The sequence below is a fragment of the Arachis hypogaea genome, chromosome 10, assembly GCF_003086295.3.
Source record: "Arachis hypogaea cultivar Tifrunner chromosome 10, arahy.Tifrunner.gnm2.J5K5, whole genome shotgun sequence".
NCBI classification, from domain to species: Eukaryota; Viridiplantae; Streptophyta; class Magnoliopsida; order Fabales; family Fabaceae; genus Arachis; species Arachis hypogaea.
The window spans coordinates 58,151,958-58,170,836 of record NC_092045.1 but is presented as its reverse complement, the minus strand read 5'-3'; the positions used below and the strand labels follow the sequence as shown (position 1 = coordinate 58,170,836).

Here is an 18,879-nt window from a genome sequence, read left to right as displayed (position 1 = left end):
TTAATTAATAAAAAATAAAATTATTATTACCACATACTATAAATTTTACAAAAAAGATTTTAGATAATAAATTAACTCTTAATAAATTATACATCAAATATTATTATTTACTATGAAAATTACATATTATTAATTATTTTAAAATAAATTAATTCATATTGATACCAAATAATATTTATTTAAAATTATAATTTAAATTTCCATTGGAGACACGGAAAATGAAACTTTTTTTTTTGGTGGCTACACGAAAAATGAAACTAGTTATAATAAATTAACTCTTAATAAATTATACATCAAATATTATTATTTACTATGAAAATTACATATTATTAATTATTTTAAAATAAATTAATTCATATTGATACCAAATAATATTTATTTAAAATTATAATTTAAATTTCCATTGGAGACACGGAAAATGAAACTTTCTTTTTTGGTGGCTACACGGAAAATGAAACTAGTTATAATTAAAATGCATCCAAACAAAAATAAATATAAATGTAATTAAATACAATTAATTATTTGTTAGCAGAAAAACAACGGTATTCTGTTCTCCAAAACTCCCCTTTTGGCCTTTTCTGTTCCCGGTGCTCTTGCTTCCCTCAATTTCCTTCTGAATGTTATTTCAATTGAAACCTAATCTGCCACTTTCTCATTCTCCTTGCACTCTCCATTCCTTCACTTCCCCTCTCTCTGATTCTCGCGGCAAAATCAACTGATAATGCATCTTGCGCAAAGACTCGCCAAATCGACAAGCTAGGGTTTCCTCCAGAAAATTCGGTTCTCGCCGGGGTTTTGGGGAGGAGACGCAGTCGCCGGCAGCAATGGCCACCAGCTTGCAGATGAGCCCTCAGGTGGAGCAGATCCTCGGCGAAATCCGCGATAACTTTCGATTCCTGGCGTATGTAACTTAATTTTACTACCTCTTCAGATTCAGTTATGCAATGTTTTTGTGTTCGAAAAATTTTCACCTCTGCTCGTATATAATGTTAGAGAGTGCAAGTTAAACTTGTTGCCAATTTTGGGAGGTGAATCATACTCTTTAGCATCTTATTGATTTAGTTAGGGCAGTGATTCTTGAAATTGGAGTGAGCAAAGGGGATAATGTTGAAAATTTTCTGACTTGGTCCTGTGCTTGTATTTGTATGTTTAAGATTTATAGGCTTAATGATATTTGTGAATTTAGGAATTGTATGGTTTGAAGCGGTATATTGATGGCCAGTTCTGTATTTATTGAGGTAGCTCATTGTACACAAGTTATGTTATGCTTAGTGAAATGAGCATGGGAGGATAGTGGTGCTACTAGAAGAAGCTATGTCTTGAGAGCCACTAGATTTTGTGAGATATTTCTGTTTTTTATTTTAGCAGGACAAGCTATTCCGTTACTGTTTGATATTAAGATATGCAATTCCATTTTTGACTTCTTGTCCTCTAATCTCTATGTAATAGTATCCTTATCTTTATTAATACTATATTCTTTTCTCTCCCAAAAAAGAAGCTATTCATGTTGATCAGGACGCTAATAGTGCCTCCTCCTCCTCCCACGGAAAAAGGCTATTGATGTTGGTCAGGAGACTAGTAGACTTTTTTTTGCAGTTTTTAGTTCCCAATCTATCTGAAGAGAATAATTGGTTTTAAATGCACAAGTATATAAATAAAAAATGAATGTGATGTATAAAATTCATTATTTGAAAAGCTTCCTTAACCTTATAGTTGCATTTCCAGTTAACAGCACAAGTGTATATCGATCAATCATTTTTAGGTTTATTTTATTTATTATTATGTTTTCTCTAGGTGCTTTGGTATTCCCATATAACATAGATCTTTTCTGTTAAAACAATGATCTCTTGAGATTTAGTATGATCATTTGGGTTGCCTCTTTTGCAGTGATGGGCTGGAGGCTATTATTTATTTATTTATTTTTGATAAAAGAATAACATCACTAAGATAGTGGGAAGAATAATAAAGCAAATGGAAGGATAAGAGGTCCTCCTTACGGAGCAAAAAAGCAAACAAAAGAAAAAGCTATCTATGGAATGTAGCTTTCCAATCTCTCAACATGTTTGAGAGGAGAAGTGCTCTGGATAGATCATGAGCTTTACAAAAAATAGTGGCCGTATGTCTAATTCTATCCCATAAAACTTGCTTATCTCAAAATCTGTGATTGAAGGTACATAATTGGTTCTCTAATCAAATATTCCAAATGGTGGCATATACTGCACATTGCACAGATATTTGCTTCTTTCCTACTCCCCAGATCAGAACCCAATAAAGAGAAATTAATCCAAGGTTGTAAGGCACACCCTGCAATCATCAAGGGTACTAAATAAACTAACAAAGTATTCAATAAGAAAAAACAGCCACTAGATTATACAAAAAACAGATGTGCTATTGATTCTAAATTTATCCCACTAGATCAGATCTTCTTCGTGGATCAAATGGCATCATATTGCGCTTATATAGAGCACACATAACAAACATATTAGGGGAAATTGCCATAATGTGGCCTTCAAACCTGCTGATGTTATTGTTGGTGTTAATTAATGTTGTTGACCATAGTTATCCAAGTAAAGTATTTCTCGAAGGCTGTTATGTTATCCTTCCTTTATTTGTCTCTGTTCAAGCAATGTATTTATTTGTAATTATCTCTGCTTTCTTGTGTATCCTTTGCTGTAGCCACTTTCGCAGTTACTAATTCTTGCTGAAGTGAAATAAATAAAGTTCAATAGATCTATAATCTTTTCAAGTATTCCTATATAGTAATAAAATATTTTCATTTAACATCCAGAAATGGCTTCCAAAGGCTTGATAAGATTAAAGATTCCAATAGACAAAGCAAGCAGCTGGAAGAACTCAAGGATAAGATGGTGGAGTGTAAAAGGTTAGTTAAGCATTTCTGTGGTTGTAAACTTGTAATCTTGCTATATCTCAGTGGCAACTGTAACTTTGAGTTGAGTAAGAAGAAAAATGTAGGTTCCTTTCATATTGACTTTACTGGTTTACTTTTCCTCATGAATTGACTTGCATAAATCTTTTTACTTTGTTAATAACTAATTATCATAAAGAAAATTTCTGCCTAGGAATTTTACCGTCCATTGTAGTATCCAGGGGTCGAATGTTGTATAATAAGAGCAGCACACAGAGTCTTCTGCTTGTAGGTCTTGTAGAAGCTCCATTTTTGTTGTGAAAATTCTCTTCCTTTGTTATCCTTATAATTAGGTTCTTTCCAGATTTTTTATTTTCCAATTCACTTTTCTGTTGGTAGGCACAAGTGGTGAAGACATTTTAATGTGATCTGCTGTAGTTTGCTATTTCCTTTATCAATGCATCCCAACTTTTTGGAGTATGAAGCCTGCCTTATGTTTTTATTACAGGTTGATAAAGGAGTTTGATCGAGAAATTAAAGATGAAGAGGGAAAAAATCCCCCAGAAGTGAACAAGCAACTTAATGATGAAAAGCAATCAATGGTTAGTGCCGAAAACCTTTCTATTTTGGATGCTCACGTTTTGGAAGGGGTACAATATCTTCAACTTCAAAGTATTATGAATGTGGCGATATTTTTCTTTTCACATCTTTGTAAATGATTTGCATTGCTAAATGTGGGTCTCAGGCTTTTTCATCATGATCTAGGGTGAGGTAGATTTGGTTATTTTCATGCTCGCTCATAAAACTTTAGAAAATCCTAGAAAACGTTGAAAACTATAAAAAATTCAAAAAAATCTTAAAAAATTCTAAAAAAAAGTCATAAAAAATCCTAAAAACCTTAAAATTTCTAAAAAATCCTAAAAGATCCAAAAAATTCCAAAAAATCGTAGAAAACCCAAAAAACCCTAAAAAATCTAAAACCCAAAATTTTTTTAAAATTCTAAAAAACCTAAGAAAATCCTAAAAAACGCTAAAAAGTTTAAAAAATTTTAAAAACTCTAGAAAACCCTAAAAAATTATAAAAACACTAGAAAATCCGTAAAAAACTCTAAAAAAACAAAAAAAAACCTTAAAAACCTCGAAAATCCTAAAAACCCTAAAAAATCCTAACAAACCCTAAAACCTCGAAAAAATCCTAGAAAACCCTAAACAACCCTAGAAAACCTTAGAGAATTCTAAAAAATTCTAAAAACACTAGAAAACTCTAAAACATCCTAGAAAACCTTAAAAACGCTAAAAAATCCTAAAAACACTAGAAAACCCTAAAAAATTCAAAAATCCTAAAAATCCTAACAACTCTAGATAACCCTAAAACTCCTAAAAACCTTAAAAAATCTTAAAAATCCTAAAAACCCCAAAAACCCTAAAATCCTTGAAAACCCTAACCCCCCCCCCAAAACCCTATAAAACCTTAAAAATTCTAGAAAACCCATCCTACAAAATCCTAGATAACCCAAAAAAATCCATAAAAAACCTAGAAAATCCTAGAAAACCCTAAAAAACTCTTGAAAACTGTAGAGAATCCTAAAAAATCCTAAAAACTCTAAAACACCCTATAAAAACCTTAAAAAACCGTAAAAATCCTAAAATCTCTTAAAAATCCCAAAAAAGCCTAGAAAATCATAAAAAAACTCTAGAAACCTTTGAAAACCCCAAAAAATCCTAGAAAAATTTAAAAAATAAAAAAAATCCAAAAAATTCTAGAAAAATTCAAAAACCCACAAAAACCCTAAAAAATAAAAAAATTTCTAAAAAATTCTAGAAAACTCTAAAAATCCTAAAAATCTTAGAAAAATCTAAAACAGCCTAAAAAAACCCAAAAATCGCTAAAAAACCTTAGAAAAACCCTAAAAATGCAAAAATTCTAAAAATCTTAGAAAATCCTATAAAGTCATAAAAACCCTTAAAACCATAAACTAGAAACCCTTAAAAACACTAGAAAAACAAAAAAAAGCCTTAAAAACTCTAAAAATCTGAAAAAACCTTAGAAAACCCAAAAAGTCCCTAAAAACCATAAAAAATCTTAGAAAATCCTAAAAAACTTTAGAGAATCCTAAAAAATTCTAAAGGCCTAGAGAACTCTAAAACACTCTAGAAAACCATAAAAAATTCTAAAAAACCCTATAAAACCATAAAAAACCCTACAAAACCTTAGAATAATAAAAAAAATCTATAAAAAACCTAGAAAACTCTAAAAACCCAAGAAAACCTTGAAAAATCCTAGAAAACCTTAGAAACTCCTAAAAATTCCTAAAAACACTAGAAAATTTTAAAACACTCTAGAAAATCTTAAAAAATCGTAAAAAATCCTAGAAACTCCCAAAACCCTTAAAAATCCTATAAAACCCTGAGAAACCTTAAAACCTTTGAAAATCTTAGAAAATCTAAAAATTCCCAAAAACCCTAAAAAACTCTTAAAAAGCCTAAAAATACCTAAAAAACCAAAAACTCTAAAAATCCTAGAAAACCTAAGAAAATCATAGAAAATCATAGAAAACACTAGAGAATCCTAAAAAAATTCTAAAAACACTAGAAAATTCTAAAACATCCTAACAAATTTTAAAAAATCGTAAAAACTCTAGAAAGTTCTAAAAACCCTAAAAAACCATAAAAACCTTTGAAAATCCTGAAAAACCTTAAAAAAGCTTAAAAACCTAAAAACCCTAAAAAATCTCTGAAAACCCAAAAATCCATTAAAATCCTAGAAAATCTTAGAAAACCCTAAAAAACGCTAAAAACAAAAAATTCCTAAAAACCCTAGAAAACCATAAAAAATCCTAGAAAACCCAAAAAATCCCTAAAAACCTTAAAAAATCCTAAAAATCCTAAAAAAATCATAGAAAACCCAAAAAATTCCTAAAAAAACCTAGAAAACTCTAGAAAACCATAAAAAATCCTAGAAAAACATAAAAATCCCAAAAATCCTAAAAAACCATAAAAAACTGTAAAAAACCCAAAAAACTCTAGAAAACCTAAAAAAATCATAAAAAATTCCTAAAAATCCCTAAAACCCTAAAAAATCCTAAAAAACATAAAAATCTCTAAAAACCCTAAAAAGTCTAAAATCCTAGAAAACTCAAAAAACTCTTAAAAATCCTAAGAAACCAAAAAAATCCTAAAATCCCTAGAAAAGTTTAGAAAACCCTAGAAAATGGTAAAAACCATAAAAAACCCTAAAAAACCCAAAAATTCTAGAAAATCTAAGAAAACCCTAGAAAACGCTAAAAACCATAAAAAACCTAGAAAATTCTATAAAATCCTAGAGAATCGTAAAAAAATCCTAAACACACTAGAAAACTCAAACACCGTAGAAAACCTTAAATAATCGTAAAAACCCTAGAAACTCCTAAAAATCCCAAAAAAGCCTATTAAATCATAAAAAATCCTAAAAACCTTTGAAAACCCCAAAAAATCCAAAAATTCCTAGAGACCCTAGAAAACCCTAAAAATCTTAATAAACCTAAAACTCTAGAAAACCCAAAAAATTCCTAGAACCCCTAGAAACCCTAGAAAATCCTGAAATTCCTAGAAAACCCTAACAAACCCTAAAAATCCGAAAAAAAACCCTACAAAATTCTAGAAAACTCAAAAATTCCTAAAAAAATCATAGAAAATCCAAAAAATCTCTAAAAAATCCTAAAAACCCTAGAAAACCCTAGAGAATCCTAAAAAATCCTAAAAACACTAGAAAATTCTAAAACACCCTAGAAAATCTGTAAAAAACATAAAAACCCTAAAAACTTCTAAAAACCTCAAAAAAGCCTAGAAAACCATAAAAAATCCTAAAAACCTTTGGAAATCCTAAAAAATTTTAGAAAAAAATAAAAACCCTAGAAAAGCCAAAAAATTTCTAAAAATCCTAGAAAACCCTAAAAACTTTAAAAAACCTAAAAACCCCAAAAATCCTAAAAAGCCCTAGAAAACCTAAAAAACCCTAAAAACTCTAGAAAATTCTTAAAACACTAGAAAATCCTAAAACACCACTGAAAACCTTAAAAAATTGGTAAAAACCCTAGAAACTCCTAAAAACTCCAAAAAAGCCTAGAAAATCTTAAAAAATCCTAAAAACCATTGAAACCCCTAAAAAACGTCAAAACCCCTAAAAAACCTCGAAAACCCCTAAAAACCCTAAAAAACCGTAGGAAACTCTAAAACCCCTAAAAAACTTTAGAAAACTCTAAAAACCCCAAAACCCTAAAAGGTTCTAAAAACCCTCAAAAACCTTAGAAAACCTTAAAAAACTCTTAAAATTCTTAAAAAAAATCCTAAAAACCTTAGAAAATTCTAAAATTGCTACAAAACCCTAGAAAATCCTAGAAAACTCTAGAAAAACCAAAAAAATCCTAAAAATCTTACAAAATCCTAACAACAAGAAAAAACCCTAGAAAACCTAAAAATACCCTAAAAAACCGTAAAAATCCTAGAAACTTCTAAAAACCCCAAAAAAGTCTAGAAAACCATCAAGAACCCTAAAAATCTTTAAAAATCTTAGAAAAACATAAAAATTCCAAAATCTTAGAAAATCATAGAAAGCCCTAAAAAATCATAGAAAGCCCAAAAATTTCTAGAAAATGGTAAAAATCATAAAAAACACTAGAAAACACTAGAAAATGCTAAAAAAACCTTAAAATACCTAAAAAAATCCTAGAGAACCTTAGAAAACCCTAAAAACCTTAAAAAAAACCCTAAAAAAAATCTAGAGAATCCTAAAAAATCCTAAAAACACTAGAAAACTCTAAAACAACCTAAAAAATCTTAAAAATCGTAAAAACCCTAAAAACTCCTAAAAACCCCAAAAAGCCAATAAAACCATAAAAAACAAAAAATCCTAACAAACCCTAAAAACGTGAAAAAATCCTAGAAAACTCTAAAAAAACCATAAAATTCCTAAAAATCCTAAAAAACTTAGAAAACCCTAAAGAATTCTAAAAAAAATCCTAAAAACACTAGAAAACTCAAAAAACACCCTAGAAAACCTTAAAAAACTCCAAAAAAGCCTAGAAAACGATAAAAAAACTCTAAAAACCTTTGAAAACTCTAAAAAACCCTAGAAACCCTTAAAAAAGCCTAGAAAACCATAAAAAAAACCAAGAAAACCCTAGAGAATCCTGAAAAATCCTAAAAACACTAGAAAATTCTAAAACACCCTAGAAAACCTTTAAAAATTGTAAAAATCCTAATAAACCATTAAAAACCCTAAAAATCTTTGAAAACCCTAGAAAAACTTAGAAATCCTAGAAAATCCTAAAAATCCCAAAAACCCTAAAAATCGTAAAAATTCTTGAAAATCCTAAAAATCCTAAAAAGTTCTAGAAAACGCTAAAAAACATAAAACCCTAAAAACCCTAGAAAACCTAACAAAATCCTAGAAAACGTTAAAAACCTTAAAAAAACTCAAAAAATCTCTAAAAACCATAGAAAACCTTAAAAACCCTAGAAAACACTAAAAAATCCTGAAAACACTAGAAAACTGTAAAACACTCTAAAAAACCTTAAAAAATTGTAAAAACCCTAAAAAACCTAAAAACTCTTAAAAACGCTAGAAACCCCTAAAAAATCCTAGAAAAACAAAAAAAATCCTAAAAAACTATAAAAAGTCTAGAAAATCCTAAAAAATCCTAAAAACACTAGAAAACTCTAAAACACCCTAGAAAACCTTAAAAAACCGTAAATATCCTAGAAACTCTTAAAAACTGCAAAAAAAAGCCTAGAAAACCATAAAAAAACTCTAGAAAACCCAAAAAGTCCATAAAAAACCTAGAAAACTCTAAAAAAATCTTAAAAACACTAGAAAATCCTAAAACACCCTAGAAAACCTTAAAAAATCATAAAAAACCTAAAAATCTCCAAAAAACCCCTAATAAACTATAAAAAACCTTTGAAAATCCCAAAAACCCTAAAAATCATACAAACCATAAAAAACCTAAAAAATCCTAAAAATCCTTTGAAAATTCTAAAACACCTAGAAAACCCAAAAAATCCATAAAAAAACTAAAAATGCCTAAAAACAAAAAAAAAAACCTAAAACCTCTAGAAGATCCTAAGAAACCCTAAAAATTCTAGAAAATTCTAAAAATCCTAAAAAATCTTAAATAAACCCAAAAAATCCTAAAAACCCTAAAAATTCCTAAAAAGTCCAAAAAATCCTAAAAACACTAACAACCCTAAAAACCCTAAAAAATCTTGAAAATTCTAAAAAATCGTAGAAAACCCAAAAATTTCTAAAAAAATCCTAGAAAACGCTAAAAACTTTAAAAAAACCCTAAAAATTCTAGAAAATTCTAAAAAACACTAGAAAACACTAGAAAATCCTAAAAAATCCTAAAAACACTAGAAAACTCTAAAACACCTTAGAAAATCTTAAAAAATCGTAAAAACCCTAGAAACTTCTAAAAATTCAAAAAAAGCCTATAAAACCATAAAAATCCTAGAAAACCATAAAAATCCTAAAACCCCAAAGCTCTAAAAAACTTTAGAAAATCCAAAAAAATCCTAGAAAATGCTAGAAATTGTAAAAAATCCTAAAAATCCTAAAAAAGTTTAGAAAACCCTAAAAAACATAAAATCCTTAAAACACTAGAAAATCCAAAAATCCTTAGAAAACCTAACAAAATGCTAAAAGCCTTAAAAAATCTCTAAAAATCCTAAAAAATCCTAGAAAATCTTAAAAAAATCCTAAAAAAACCTAGAGAATTCTAAAAAATCCTAAAAACACTAGAAAACTCTAAAACATTCTAAAAAACTTTAAAAAATCTTAAAATTTTTTAAAATCCCCAAAAAAGCAAATAAAACTCTAAACAACCCAAAAAATGTTAGAAAACTCTAAAAAATCCTAAAAATTCTAGGAAACTCTAAAACATCCTAAAAAATCTTAAAAATCTTAGAAACTCCCAAAAACTCCAAAAAGTCTAGAAAACGATAAAAAATCCCTAAAAACCTTTGAAAACTCTAAAAAATCATAAAAAAACCCAACAAAACCCTAGAAAACCCAAAAATTTTTTAAAAAATCTAGAAAATCTTAAAAATTCTAGAAAACCATAAAAAACCGTAGAAAATCTTAGAGAATTCTCAAAAATCCTAAAAATACTAAGAAACTCTAAAACACTCTAGAAAAGCTTAAAAAATCGTAAAAACTCTAGAAACTCCTAAAAATCCTAATAAACCATAAAAAATTCTAAAAACTTTTGAAAACCCTAGAAAACCTTTAAAACCCCAAAAACTCTAAAAACCTTAGAAAATCCTAAAAACCCCCAAAAGTTTAGAAAATCCCAAAAAACATAAAACCCTAAAAACCTAGAAAACCTAACAAAACGCTAGAAAACACTAAAAACCTTAAAAAACTCCAAAACCCCTAAAAAACTCTAAAAAACTCTAGAAACTCTTAAAAACGCTAGAACCCCCTAAAAAATCCTAGAAAAACAAAAAAACTCTAAAAACCCTAAAAAATCCAAAAAACCCTAAAAAATCCAAAAAAACCCAAAAACCCTAGAAAACCCTAAAAAACACCAGAAAATCCTAGAGAATCCTATAAAATTCTAAAAACACGAGAAAACTCTAAAACACACTAGAAAACCTTAAAAAAATCATAAAAACCCTAGAAACTCCTAAAAACCCAAAAAAAGCCTTTAAAACCATAAAAACCCAAAAACCCTAAAAATCATATAAACCCTAGCAAATCCTAAAAAAACCTAAAACACCCTAAAAAAATCCAAAAAATCCATAAAAAACTAGAAAAGCCTAAAAACCATAAAAAACTTTAAAATACCCTAGAACCCCTAGAGGATCCTAAGAAACCCTAAAAAATCCTAGAAAATTCTAAATAAACCCTAAAAATCCTACAAAATACTAAAAAACCCAAAAAACACTAGAAATCCCTAAAAACCTTAAAAACCCTAGAAAACCCTAAAAACACTAAAAAAACCTTATACAACCCTAAAAACCATAAAAAAATCCTAAAAAACCTAAAATCCTAAAAATCCTAAAAAATCCAAAAAAACGTTAAAAATCGTAAAAAACACAAAAAAACTTAAAAAGCCCAAAAAACCCTAAAAACACTAAAAAAGCTTAGAAAATCCTAAAAAATCATTAAAAAATCTAAAACCCTAAACATCCCTAGAAAACCCAAAAACCCTCTAGAAAAATCTAAAAAACCTTAAAAAATCGTAAAAACCTAGAAACTCCTAACCCCCCCCCCCAAAAACGAATAAAACCCTAAAAATTATAAAAACAAAAAAACCCTAGACAACCCAAAAAATCTCTAAAAACCCTAAAAATCCGAAAAAACCCTAGAAAACCCTAATAAACCATAAAATCCCTAAAAATCCTAAAAATCCTAGAAAATCTTAAAAAATTTTAAAAACACTAGAAAACTCTAAAACACTCTAAAAAATCTTAAAAAACCGTAAAAATCCTAGAAACTCCTAAAAATACCAAAATAACCTAGAAAACGATAAAAAAACCCTAAAACCTTTGAAAGTTCTAAAAAACCCTCGAAAGCCGTAAAAAAGCCTAAAGAATCATAAAAAACCCAACAAAATCCTAGAAAACACAAAAAATCCATAAAAACCTGGAAAACCCTAAAAAATCATAGAAAACCTTAGAGAATCCTAAAAAATCCGAAAAACACTAGAAAACTCTAAAACACACTAAAAAACCTTAACAATCGTAAAAACTCTAGAAACTTCTAAAAACCCTAATAAACCCTAAAAACCTCTAGAAAAACTTAAAATCCCCAAAAACTCTAGAAAAGTCTAGAAAACCGTAAAAAAACCTTAAAAAACATAAAACCCTAAAAACCTAGAAAACTCTAAAACACCCTAAAAACCTTTGAAAATCCTAAAATCCTAGGAAAACCTAAAAATTCCAAAAACCCTAAAACTCTAGAAAACCGTAAAAACTACAAGAACCCTCAAAATCGTACAAACCGTAAAAATCTAAAAATCCTGAAAATTCTAGAAAACCTTAAAACACCCTAGAAAATCCAAAAAAATCCATAAAAAACCCTAGAACCCGTAGAAAATCTTAAAAAACTCTAGAAAATCCTAAATAAACCCAAAAAATCTAACAAAACACTAAAAAACTAAAAAAATTCTAGAAATCCCTAAAAACCCTAGAAAACCCTAAATAAAACCATAAAAAATCTAAAAACCCTAAAAAAACCTAAAAACCCCTAGAAAATCCAAAAAAACTTAAAACCTTAAAAATTCTAGAAAACTTAAGAAATCCTTAAAAAATGTTAAATACTGTAAAAAATTCTAAAAAGTCCAAAAACCCTAAAAATCCTTGAAAATCCAAAAATTCTTAAAATCCCTAGAAAACCTAAAAAAATCTTATAAAAGCCCTAGAAAACCCTAAAATATCCTTGAAAACTCTAAAGAATCCTAAAAAATCTTAAAAACTCTGGAAAACTCTAAAACACCCTAGAAACTCCTAAAAATTCCAAAAAAGTCCAAAAAACAATAAAAAATCCTAAAAACTTTTGAAAATTCTAAAAAATTCTAGAAAACCTTAAAAACCCTAAAAAAAACTAAAAAATCCTAGAAAAACCTAAAACCCTAAAAACCCTTTAAAACCCTAGAAAACCTAAGACAACCCTGAAAAACGCTTAAGACCATAAAAAACCCTAAAAAAACCTAGAAACCCCTAAAAAACATAAAACCCTATAAAATCCAAAAATAGCTAAAAGCCCTAAAAAACCTAACAAAACTTTAGAAAACGCTAAAAACCTTAAAAAACCTAGAAAACCTCTAAAAACCCTAGAAAACCCAAAAAAATCTAAAACCCTAAAAACCCTAGACAACCCAAAAACCTTAAAAAACCTAAAAACCCCAAAAATCCTAAAAAATCCTAAAACCTCTAGAAAATTCTAAAAACACTAGAAAACCCTAAAACGCCATAGAAAACCTTAAAAAATTGGTAAAAACCCTAGAAACTCCTAAAAACTCCAAAAAACCTAGAAAATCTTAAAAAAATCCTAAAAACCATTGAAACTCCTAAAAAACGTCAAAACCCCTAAAAAACCTCGAAAAACCCTAAAAATCCTAAAAAACCGTTGGAAACTCTAAAAACTCTAAAAAACTTTAGAAAACCCTAAAAACTCTCAAACCCTAAAAAGTCCTAAAAACCCTCAAAAACCCTGAAAACCTTAAAAAACTCTCAAAATCCTTAAAAAAAATCCTAAAAGCCTTATAAAATCCTAAAAATGCTACAAAACCCTAGAAAATCTTAGAAAACCCTAGAAAAACCAAAAAATCCTAAAAATCTTACAAAACCCTAACAACAAGAAAAAACCCTAGAAAAAAAATCGTAAAAACCCTAGAAACTTCTAAAAATCCCAAAAAAGTCTAGAAAACCATCAAGAACCCTAAAAATTCCAAAATCTTAGAAAATCATAGAAAGCCCTAAAAAATCCTAAAAAACCCAAAAATTCCTAGAAAATGGTAAAAACCATAAAAAACACTAGAAAACACTAGAAAATGCTAAAAAAACCTTAAAATACCTAAAAATTTCTAAAGAACCTTAGAAAACCCTAAAAACCTTAAAAAAAACCATAAAAACACTAGAAAAGTCTAAAACATCCTAAAAAACCTTAAAAATCGTAAAAACCCTAAAAACTCCTAAAAACCTCAAAAAGCCAATAAAACCATAAAAAATTCTAAAAAATTTTGAAAATCCTAAAAAATCCTAAAAACCATAAAAAAACAAAAAAACCCTAACAAACCCTAAAAACCTGTAAAAATTCTAAAAAACCATAAAATTCCTAAAAATTCTAAAAAACTTAGAAAACCCTAAAGAATCCTAAAAAAAAATCCTAAAAACACTTGAAAACTCAAAAAACACCCTAGAAAACCTTAAAAAACTCCAAAAAAGCCTAGAAAACGATAAAAAAACTCTAAAAACCTTTGAAAACTCTAGAAAATCCTAGAAACCCTTAAAAAAGCCTAGAAAACCATAAAAAAACCAAGAAAACCCTAGAAAACCCAAAAAATCCATAAAAAATCTAGAAAACTCAAAATCTTAGAAAACCCTAGAGAATCCTGAAAAATCTTAAAAACACTAGAAAATTCTAAAACACCCTAGAAAACCTTTAAAAATTGTAAAAATCCTAATAAACCATTAAAAACCCTAAAAATCTTTGAAAACCTTAGAAAACCCTAGAAAAACTTAAAAATCCCAAAAATTCTAAAAACTTTAGAAAACCCTAAAAATCCCAAAAACCCTAAAAATCGTAAAAATTCTAGTAAATCCTAAAAATCCTAAAAAGTTCTAGAAAACGCTAAAAAACATAAAACCCTAAAAACCATAGAAAACCTAACAAAATCCTAGAAAACGCTAAAAACTTTAAAAAAACTCAAAAAATCTCTAAAAACCCTAGAAAATCTTAAAAACCCTAAAAAACTCTAAAAAAATCCTTAAAACACTAGAAAATTGTAAAACACTCTAAAAAACGTTAAAAAATTGTAAAAACCCTAAAAAACTCTTAAAAACGCTAGAAACCTCTAAAAAATCCTAGAAAAACAAAAAAATTCTTAAAACCCGAAAAGACCCTAAAAAACTCTAAAAAACTATAAAAAACCTAGAAAATATTAAAAAAACCTAAAAACACTAGAAAACTCTAAAACACCCTAGAAAACCTTAAAAAACCGTAAATATCCTAGAAACTCTTAAAAACTGCAAAAAAAAGCTTAGAAAACCATAAAAAACTCTAGAAAACCCAAAAAGTCCAAAAAAACCTAGAAAACTCTAAAAAAATCTTAACAACACTAGAAAATCTTAAAACACCTTAGAAAACCTTAAAAAATTGTAAAAAATCTAAAAACTCCTAAAAATTCCTAAAAAACCCCTAATAAACTATAAAAAACCTTTGAAAATCCCAAAAACCCTAAAAATCATACAAACCCTAAAAATCATTTGAAAATCTTAAAACACCTAGAAAATCCAAAAAATCCATAAAAAAACTAGAAATGCCTAAAAACCATAAAAAAACCCTAGAACCCCTAGAAGATCCTAAGAAACCCTAAAAATTCTAGAAAACTCTAAAAACCCTAAAAATTCCTAAAAAGCCCAAAAAATCCTAAAAACACTAACAACCCTAAAAACCCTAAAAAACCTTGAAAATTCTAAAAAATCGTAGAAAACCCAAAAATCCTAGAAAACGCTAAAAACCTTAAAAAAATCGTAAAAATTCTAGAAAATCCTAAAAAACACTAGAAAACTCTAAAACACCTTAGAAAATCTTAAAAAATCGTAAAAACCCTAGAAACTTCTAAAAATTCAAAAAAAGCCTATAAAACCATAAAAATCCTAGAAAACCATAAAAATCCTAAAACCTCAAAGCTCTAAAAAACTCTAGAAAACCCAAAAAAACCTTAGAAAATGCTAGAAATTGTAAAAAATCTTAAAAATCCTAAAAAAGTTTAGAAAACCCTACAAAACATAAAATCCTTAAAACACTAGAAAACCCAAAAATCCTTAGAAAACCTAACAAAATGCTAAAAGCTTTAAAAAATCTCTAAAAATCCTAAAAAATCCTAGAAAATCTTAAAAAAAATCCTAAAAAAACTTAGAGAATTCTAAAAAATCCTAAAAACACTAGAAAACTCTAAAACATCCTAGAAAATTTTAAAAAATCGTAAAACTCTTAAAATTTTCTAAAAACCCCAAAAAAGCAAATAAAACTCTAAAAAACCCAAAAAATGCTAGAAAGCCCTAAAAAATCCTATAAACCCTTAAAAATTTTAGAAAATCTTAAAAACTCCAAATAGCCTAGAAAACGATAAAAAATCCCTAAAAACCTTTGAAAACTCAAAAACTCTAAAAAACCATAAAAAAAACCCAACAAAATCCTAGAAAATCCAAAAAGTTCTTAAAAAATCCTAGAAAACCCTAAAAAATCGTAGAAAATCCTAGAGAATTCTCAAAAATCCTAAAAATACTAAAAAACTTTAAAACACTCTAGAAAACCTTAAAAAATCGTAAAAACTCTAGAAACTCTTAAAAACCCTAATAAACCATAAAAAATTCTAAAAACTTTAGAAAATCCTAGAAAACCCTTAAAACCTCAAAAACCTTAAAAACCCTAGAAAACCCTAAAAGCCCCCAAAAGTTTAGAAAATCTCAAAAAACATAAAACCCTAAAAACCTAGAAAACCTAACAAATTGCTAGAAAACGCTAAAAACCTTAAAAAACTCTAAAAAAATCTCCAAAACCGCTAAAAAACTCTAGAAAACTCTAAAAAAGCCTAGAAACTCTTAAAAACGCTAGAAACCCCCTAAAAAATTCTAGAAAAACAAAAAAACTCTAAAAACCCTAAAAAATTCAAAAAACCCATAAAAATCCATAAAAAACTCTAAAAACCCTAGAAAATCCTAAAAAACACTAGAAAACCCTAGAGAATCCTGTAAAATTCTAAAAATACGAGAAAACTCTAAAACACACTAGAAATCCTTAAAAAATCATAGAAACTCCTAAAAACCCAAAAAAAAGCCTATAAAACCATAAAAACCCAAAAACCCTAAAAATCATACAAACCCTAGCAAATCCTAAAAAAACCTAAAACACCCTAAAAAACCCAAAAAATCCATAAAAAACTAGAAAAGCCTAAAAACCATAAAAAACTTTAAAATACCCTAGAACCCCTAGAGGATCCTAAGAAACCCTAAAAAATCCTAAATAAACCCCAAAAACCCTACAAAATACAAAAAAACCCAAAAAAACCCTAGAAATCCCTAAAAAATCCTAAAAACACTAAAAAAACCTTATACAACCCTAAAATCCATAAAAAAACCTAAAAAACCTAAAATCCTAAAAATCCTAGAAAATCCAAGAAATCTCTAAAAATCCTAAAAACCCCAAGAAAACGTTAAAAACCGTAAAAAACACTAAAAAACTTAAAAAGCCCAAAAAACCCTAAAAACACTAAAAAAACTTAGAAAATCCTAAAAAATCATTAAAAAATCTAAAACCCTAAACATCCCTAGAAAACCCAAAAACCCTCTAGAAAAATCTAAAAAACCTTAAAAAATCGTAAAAACCTAGAAACTCCTAACCCCCCCCCCCCAAAAAAAACGAAAAAAATCCTAAAAATTATAAAAAACAAAAAAAACCCTAGACAACCCAAAAAATCTCTAAAAACCATAAAAATCCGAAAAAACCCTAGAAAATTCTAACAAACCATAAAATTCCTAAAAACCCTAAAAACCCTAGAAAATCCTAAAAAATTCTAAAAATACTAGAAAACTCTAAAACACTCTAGAAAATCTTAAAAAACCGTAAAAATCCTAGAAACTCCTAAAAACTCCAAAATAACCTAAAAAACGATAAAAAAAACCCTAAAACCTTTGGAAATTCTAAAAAACCCTCGAAAGCCGTAAAAAAGCCTAAAGAATCATAAAAAACCCAACAAAACCCTAGAAAACACAAAAAATCCATAAAAACCTGAAAAACCCTAAAAAATCATAGAAAACCTTAGAGAATCCTAAAAAATCCGAAAAACACTAGAAAACTCTAAAACACACTAAAAAACCTTAACAATCGTAAAAACTCTAGAAACTTCTAAAAACCCTAATAAACCCTAAAAAACTCTAGAAAAACTTAAAATCCCCAAAAATTCTAGAAAAGTCTAGAAAACCGTAAAAAAATCTTAAAAAACATAAAACCCTAAAAACCCTAAAAAACTCTAAAACACCCTGAAAACCTTTGAAAATCCTAAAACCCTAGAAAAACCTAAAAATCCCAAAAACTCTAGAAAACCGTAAAAACCACAAGAACTCTAAAAATCGTACAAACCGTAGAAAACCTTAAAATCCTAAAAATTATAGAAAACCCTAAAACACCCTAGAAAACCCAAACAAATCCACAAAAAACTAGAAAAGCCTAAAAACCCTAGAAAACCCTAAAAAACTCTAGAAAACCCTAAATAAACCCAAAAAACCTAACAAAACACTAAAAAACTCAAAATCCTAGAAATCCCTAAAAACCTAGAAAACTCTAAATAAAACCATAAAAAATCTAAAAACCCTAAAAAAACCTAAAAAACCCTAGAAAATCCAAAAAACCTAAAACCTGAAAAACTCTAGAAAACCTAAGAAATCCCAAAAAAATAAATACTGTAAAAAATTCTAAAAAGTCCTAAAACCCTAAAAATCCTTGAAAATCCAAAATTTCTTAAAACCCCTAGAAAACCTAAAAAAATCTTATAAAAACCCTAGAAAACCCTAAAAATTCCTTGAAAACCCTAAAGAATCCTAAAAAATCTTAAAAACTCTAGAAAACTCTAAAACACCCTAGAAACTCCTAAAAATTCCAAAAAAGTCCAAAAAACCATAAAACCCTAAAACCCTAGAAAAACCTAAAAATCCCAAAAACCCTAAAACTCTAGAAAACCGTAAAAACCACAAGAACCCTAAAAATCGTACAAATCGCAGAAAACCTAAAAATCTTGAAAATTCTAGAAAATCCTAAAACACCCTAGAAAACCCAAAAAAATCCATAAAAAACTAGAAAAGCCTAAGAACCATAGAAAACCTTAAAAAATCCTAGAACCCCTAGAAAATCCTAAGTAACCGTAAAAACCCTAGAAAACCCTAAAAAATCCTAAAAAACCCTAAATAAACCCAAAAGACCTAACAAAACACTAAAAAACTCAAAAAACTCTAGAAATCCCTAAGGTAGCGTTTGGTAGAGAGACAGAGACTGAAAATCTGATACTGAGAGACAGAGACTTAGAGACAGAGACTGAAATAAATTTCAGTATTCTGTTTAGTACAAAGTATGAGACAGAAATTGAAATAAGAATGAAGCTCTAATTTAATTTGTACAAAGGGTAAAATTGGAATTAATTAATTGAAATGAGGGTATTTTAGGTATGAAATGTTATTAAAATTTCAATATCCGTCTCTAAAGGTTTCAGTCCCCTGTGTCCCTACTTTTTGGAGGTACTGAAATACTGAAA

At 28.1% G+C, this 18,879-nt stretch overlaps 1 protein-coding gene across 1 annotated transcript; it reads left to right on the top strand.

Moving 5' to 3' along the window:
• Positions 1 to 499: 499 nt before the first annotated feature.
• Positions 500 to 3,623, top strand: LOC112715625 (novel plant SNARE 13). The gene is made up of 3 exons (XM_025767402.3): positions 500 to 901; positions 2,789 to 2,881; positions 3,375 to 3,623. The coding sequence occupies exons 1-3, from the start codon at positions 825 to 827 to the stop codon at positions 3,583 to 3,585; spliced, it is 381 nt and encodes a 126-aa protein (XP_025623187.1). The 5' UTR covers positions 500 to 824; the 3' UTR covers positions 3,586 to 3,623.
• The last annotated feature ends 15,256 nt before the right edge of the window (positions 3,624 to 18,879 follow it).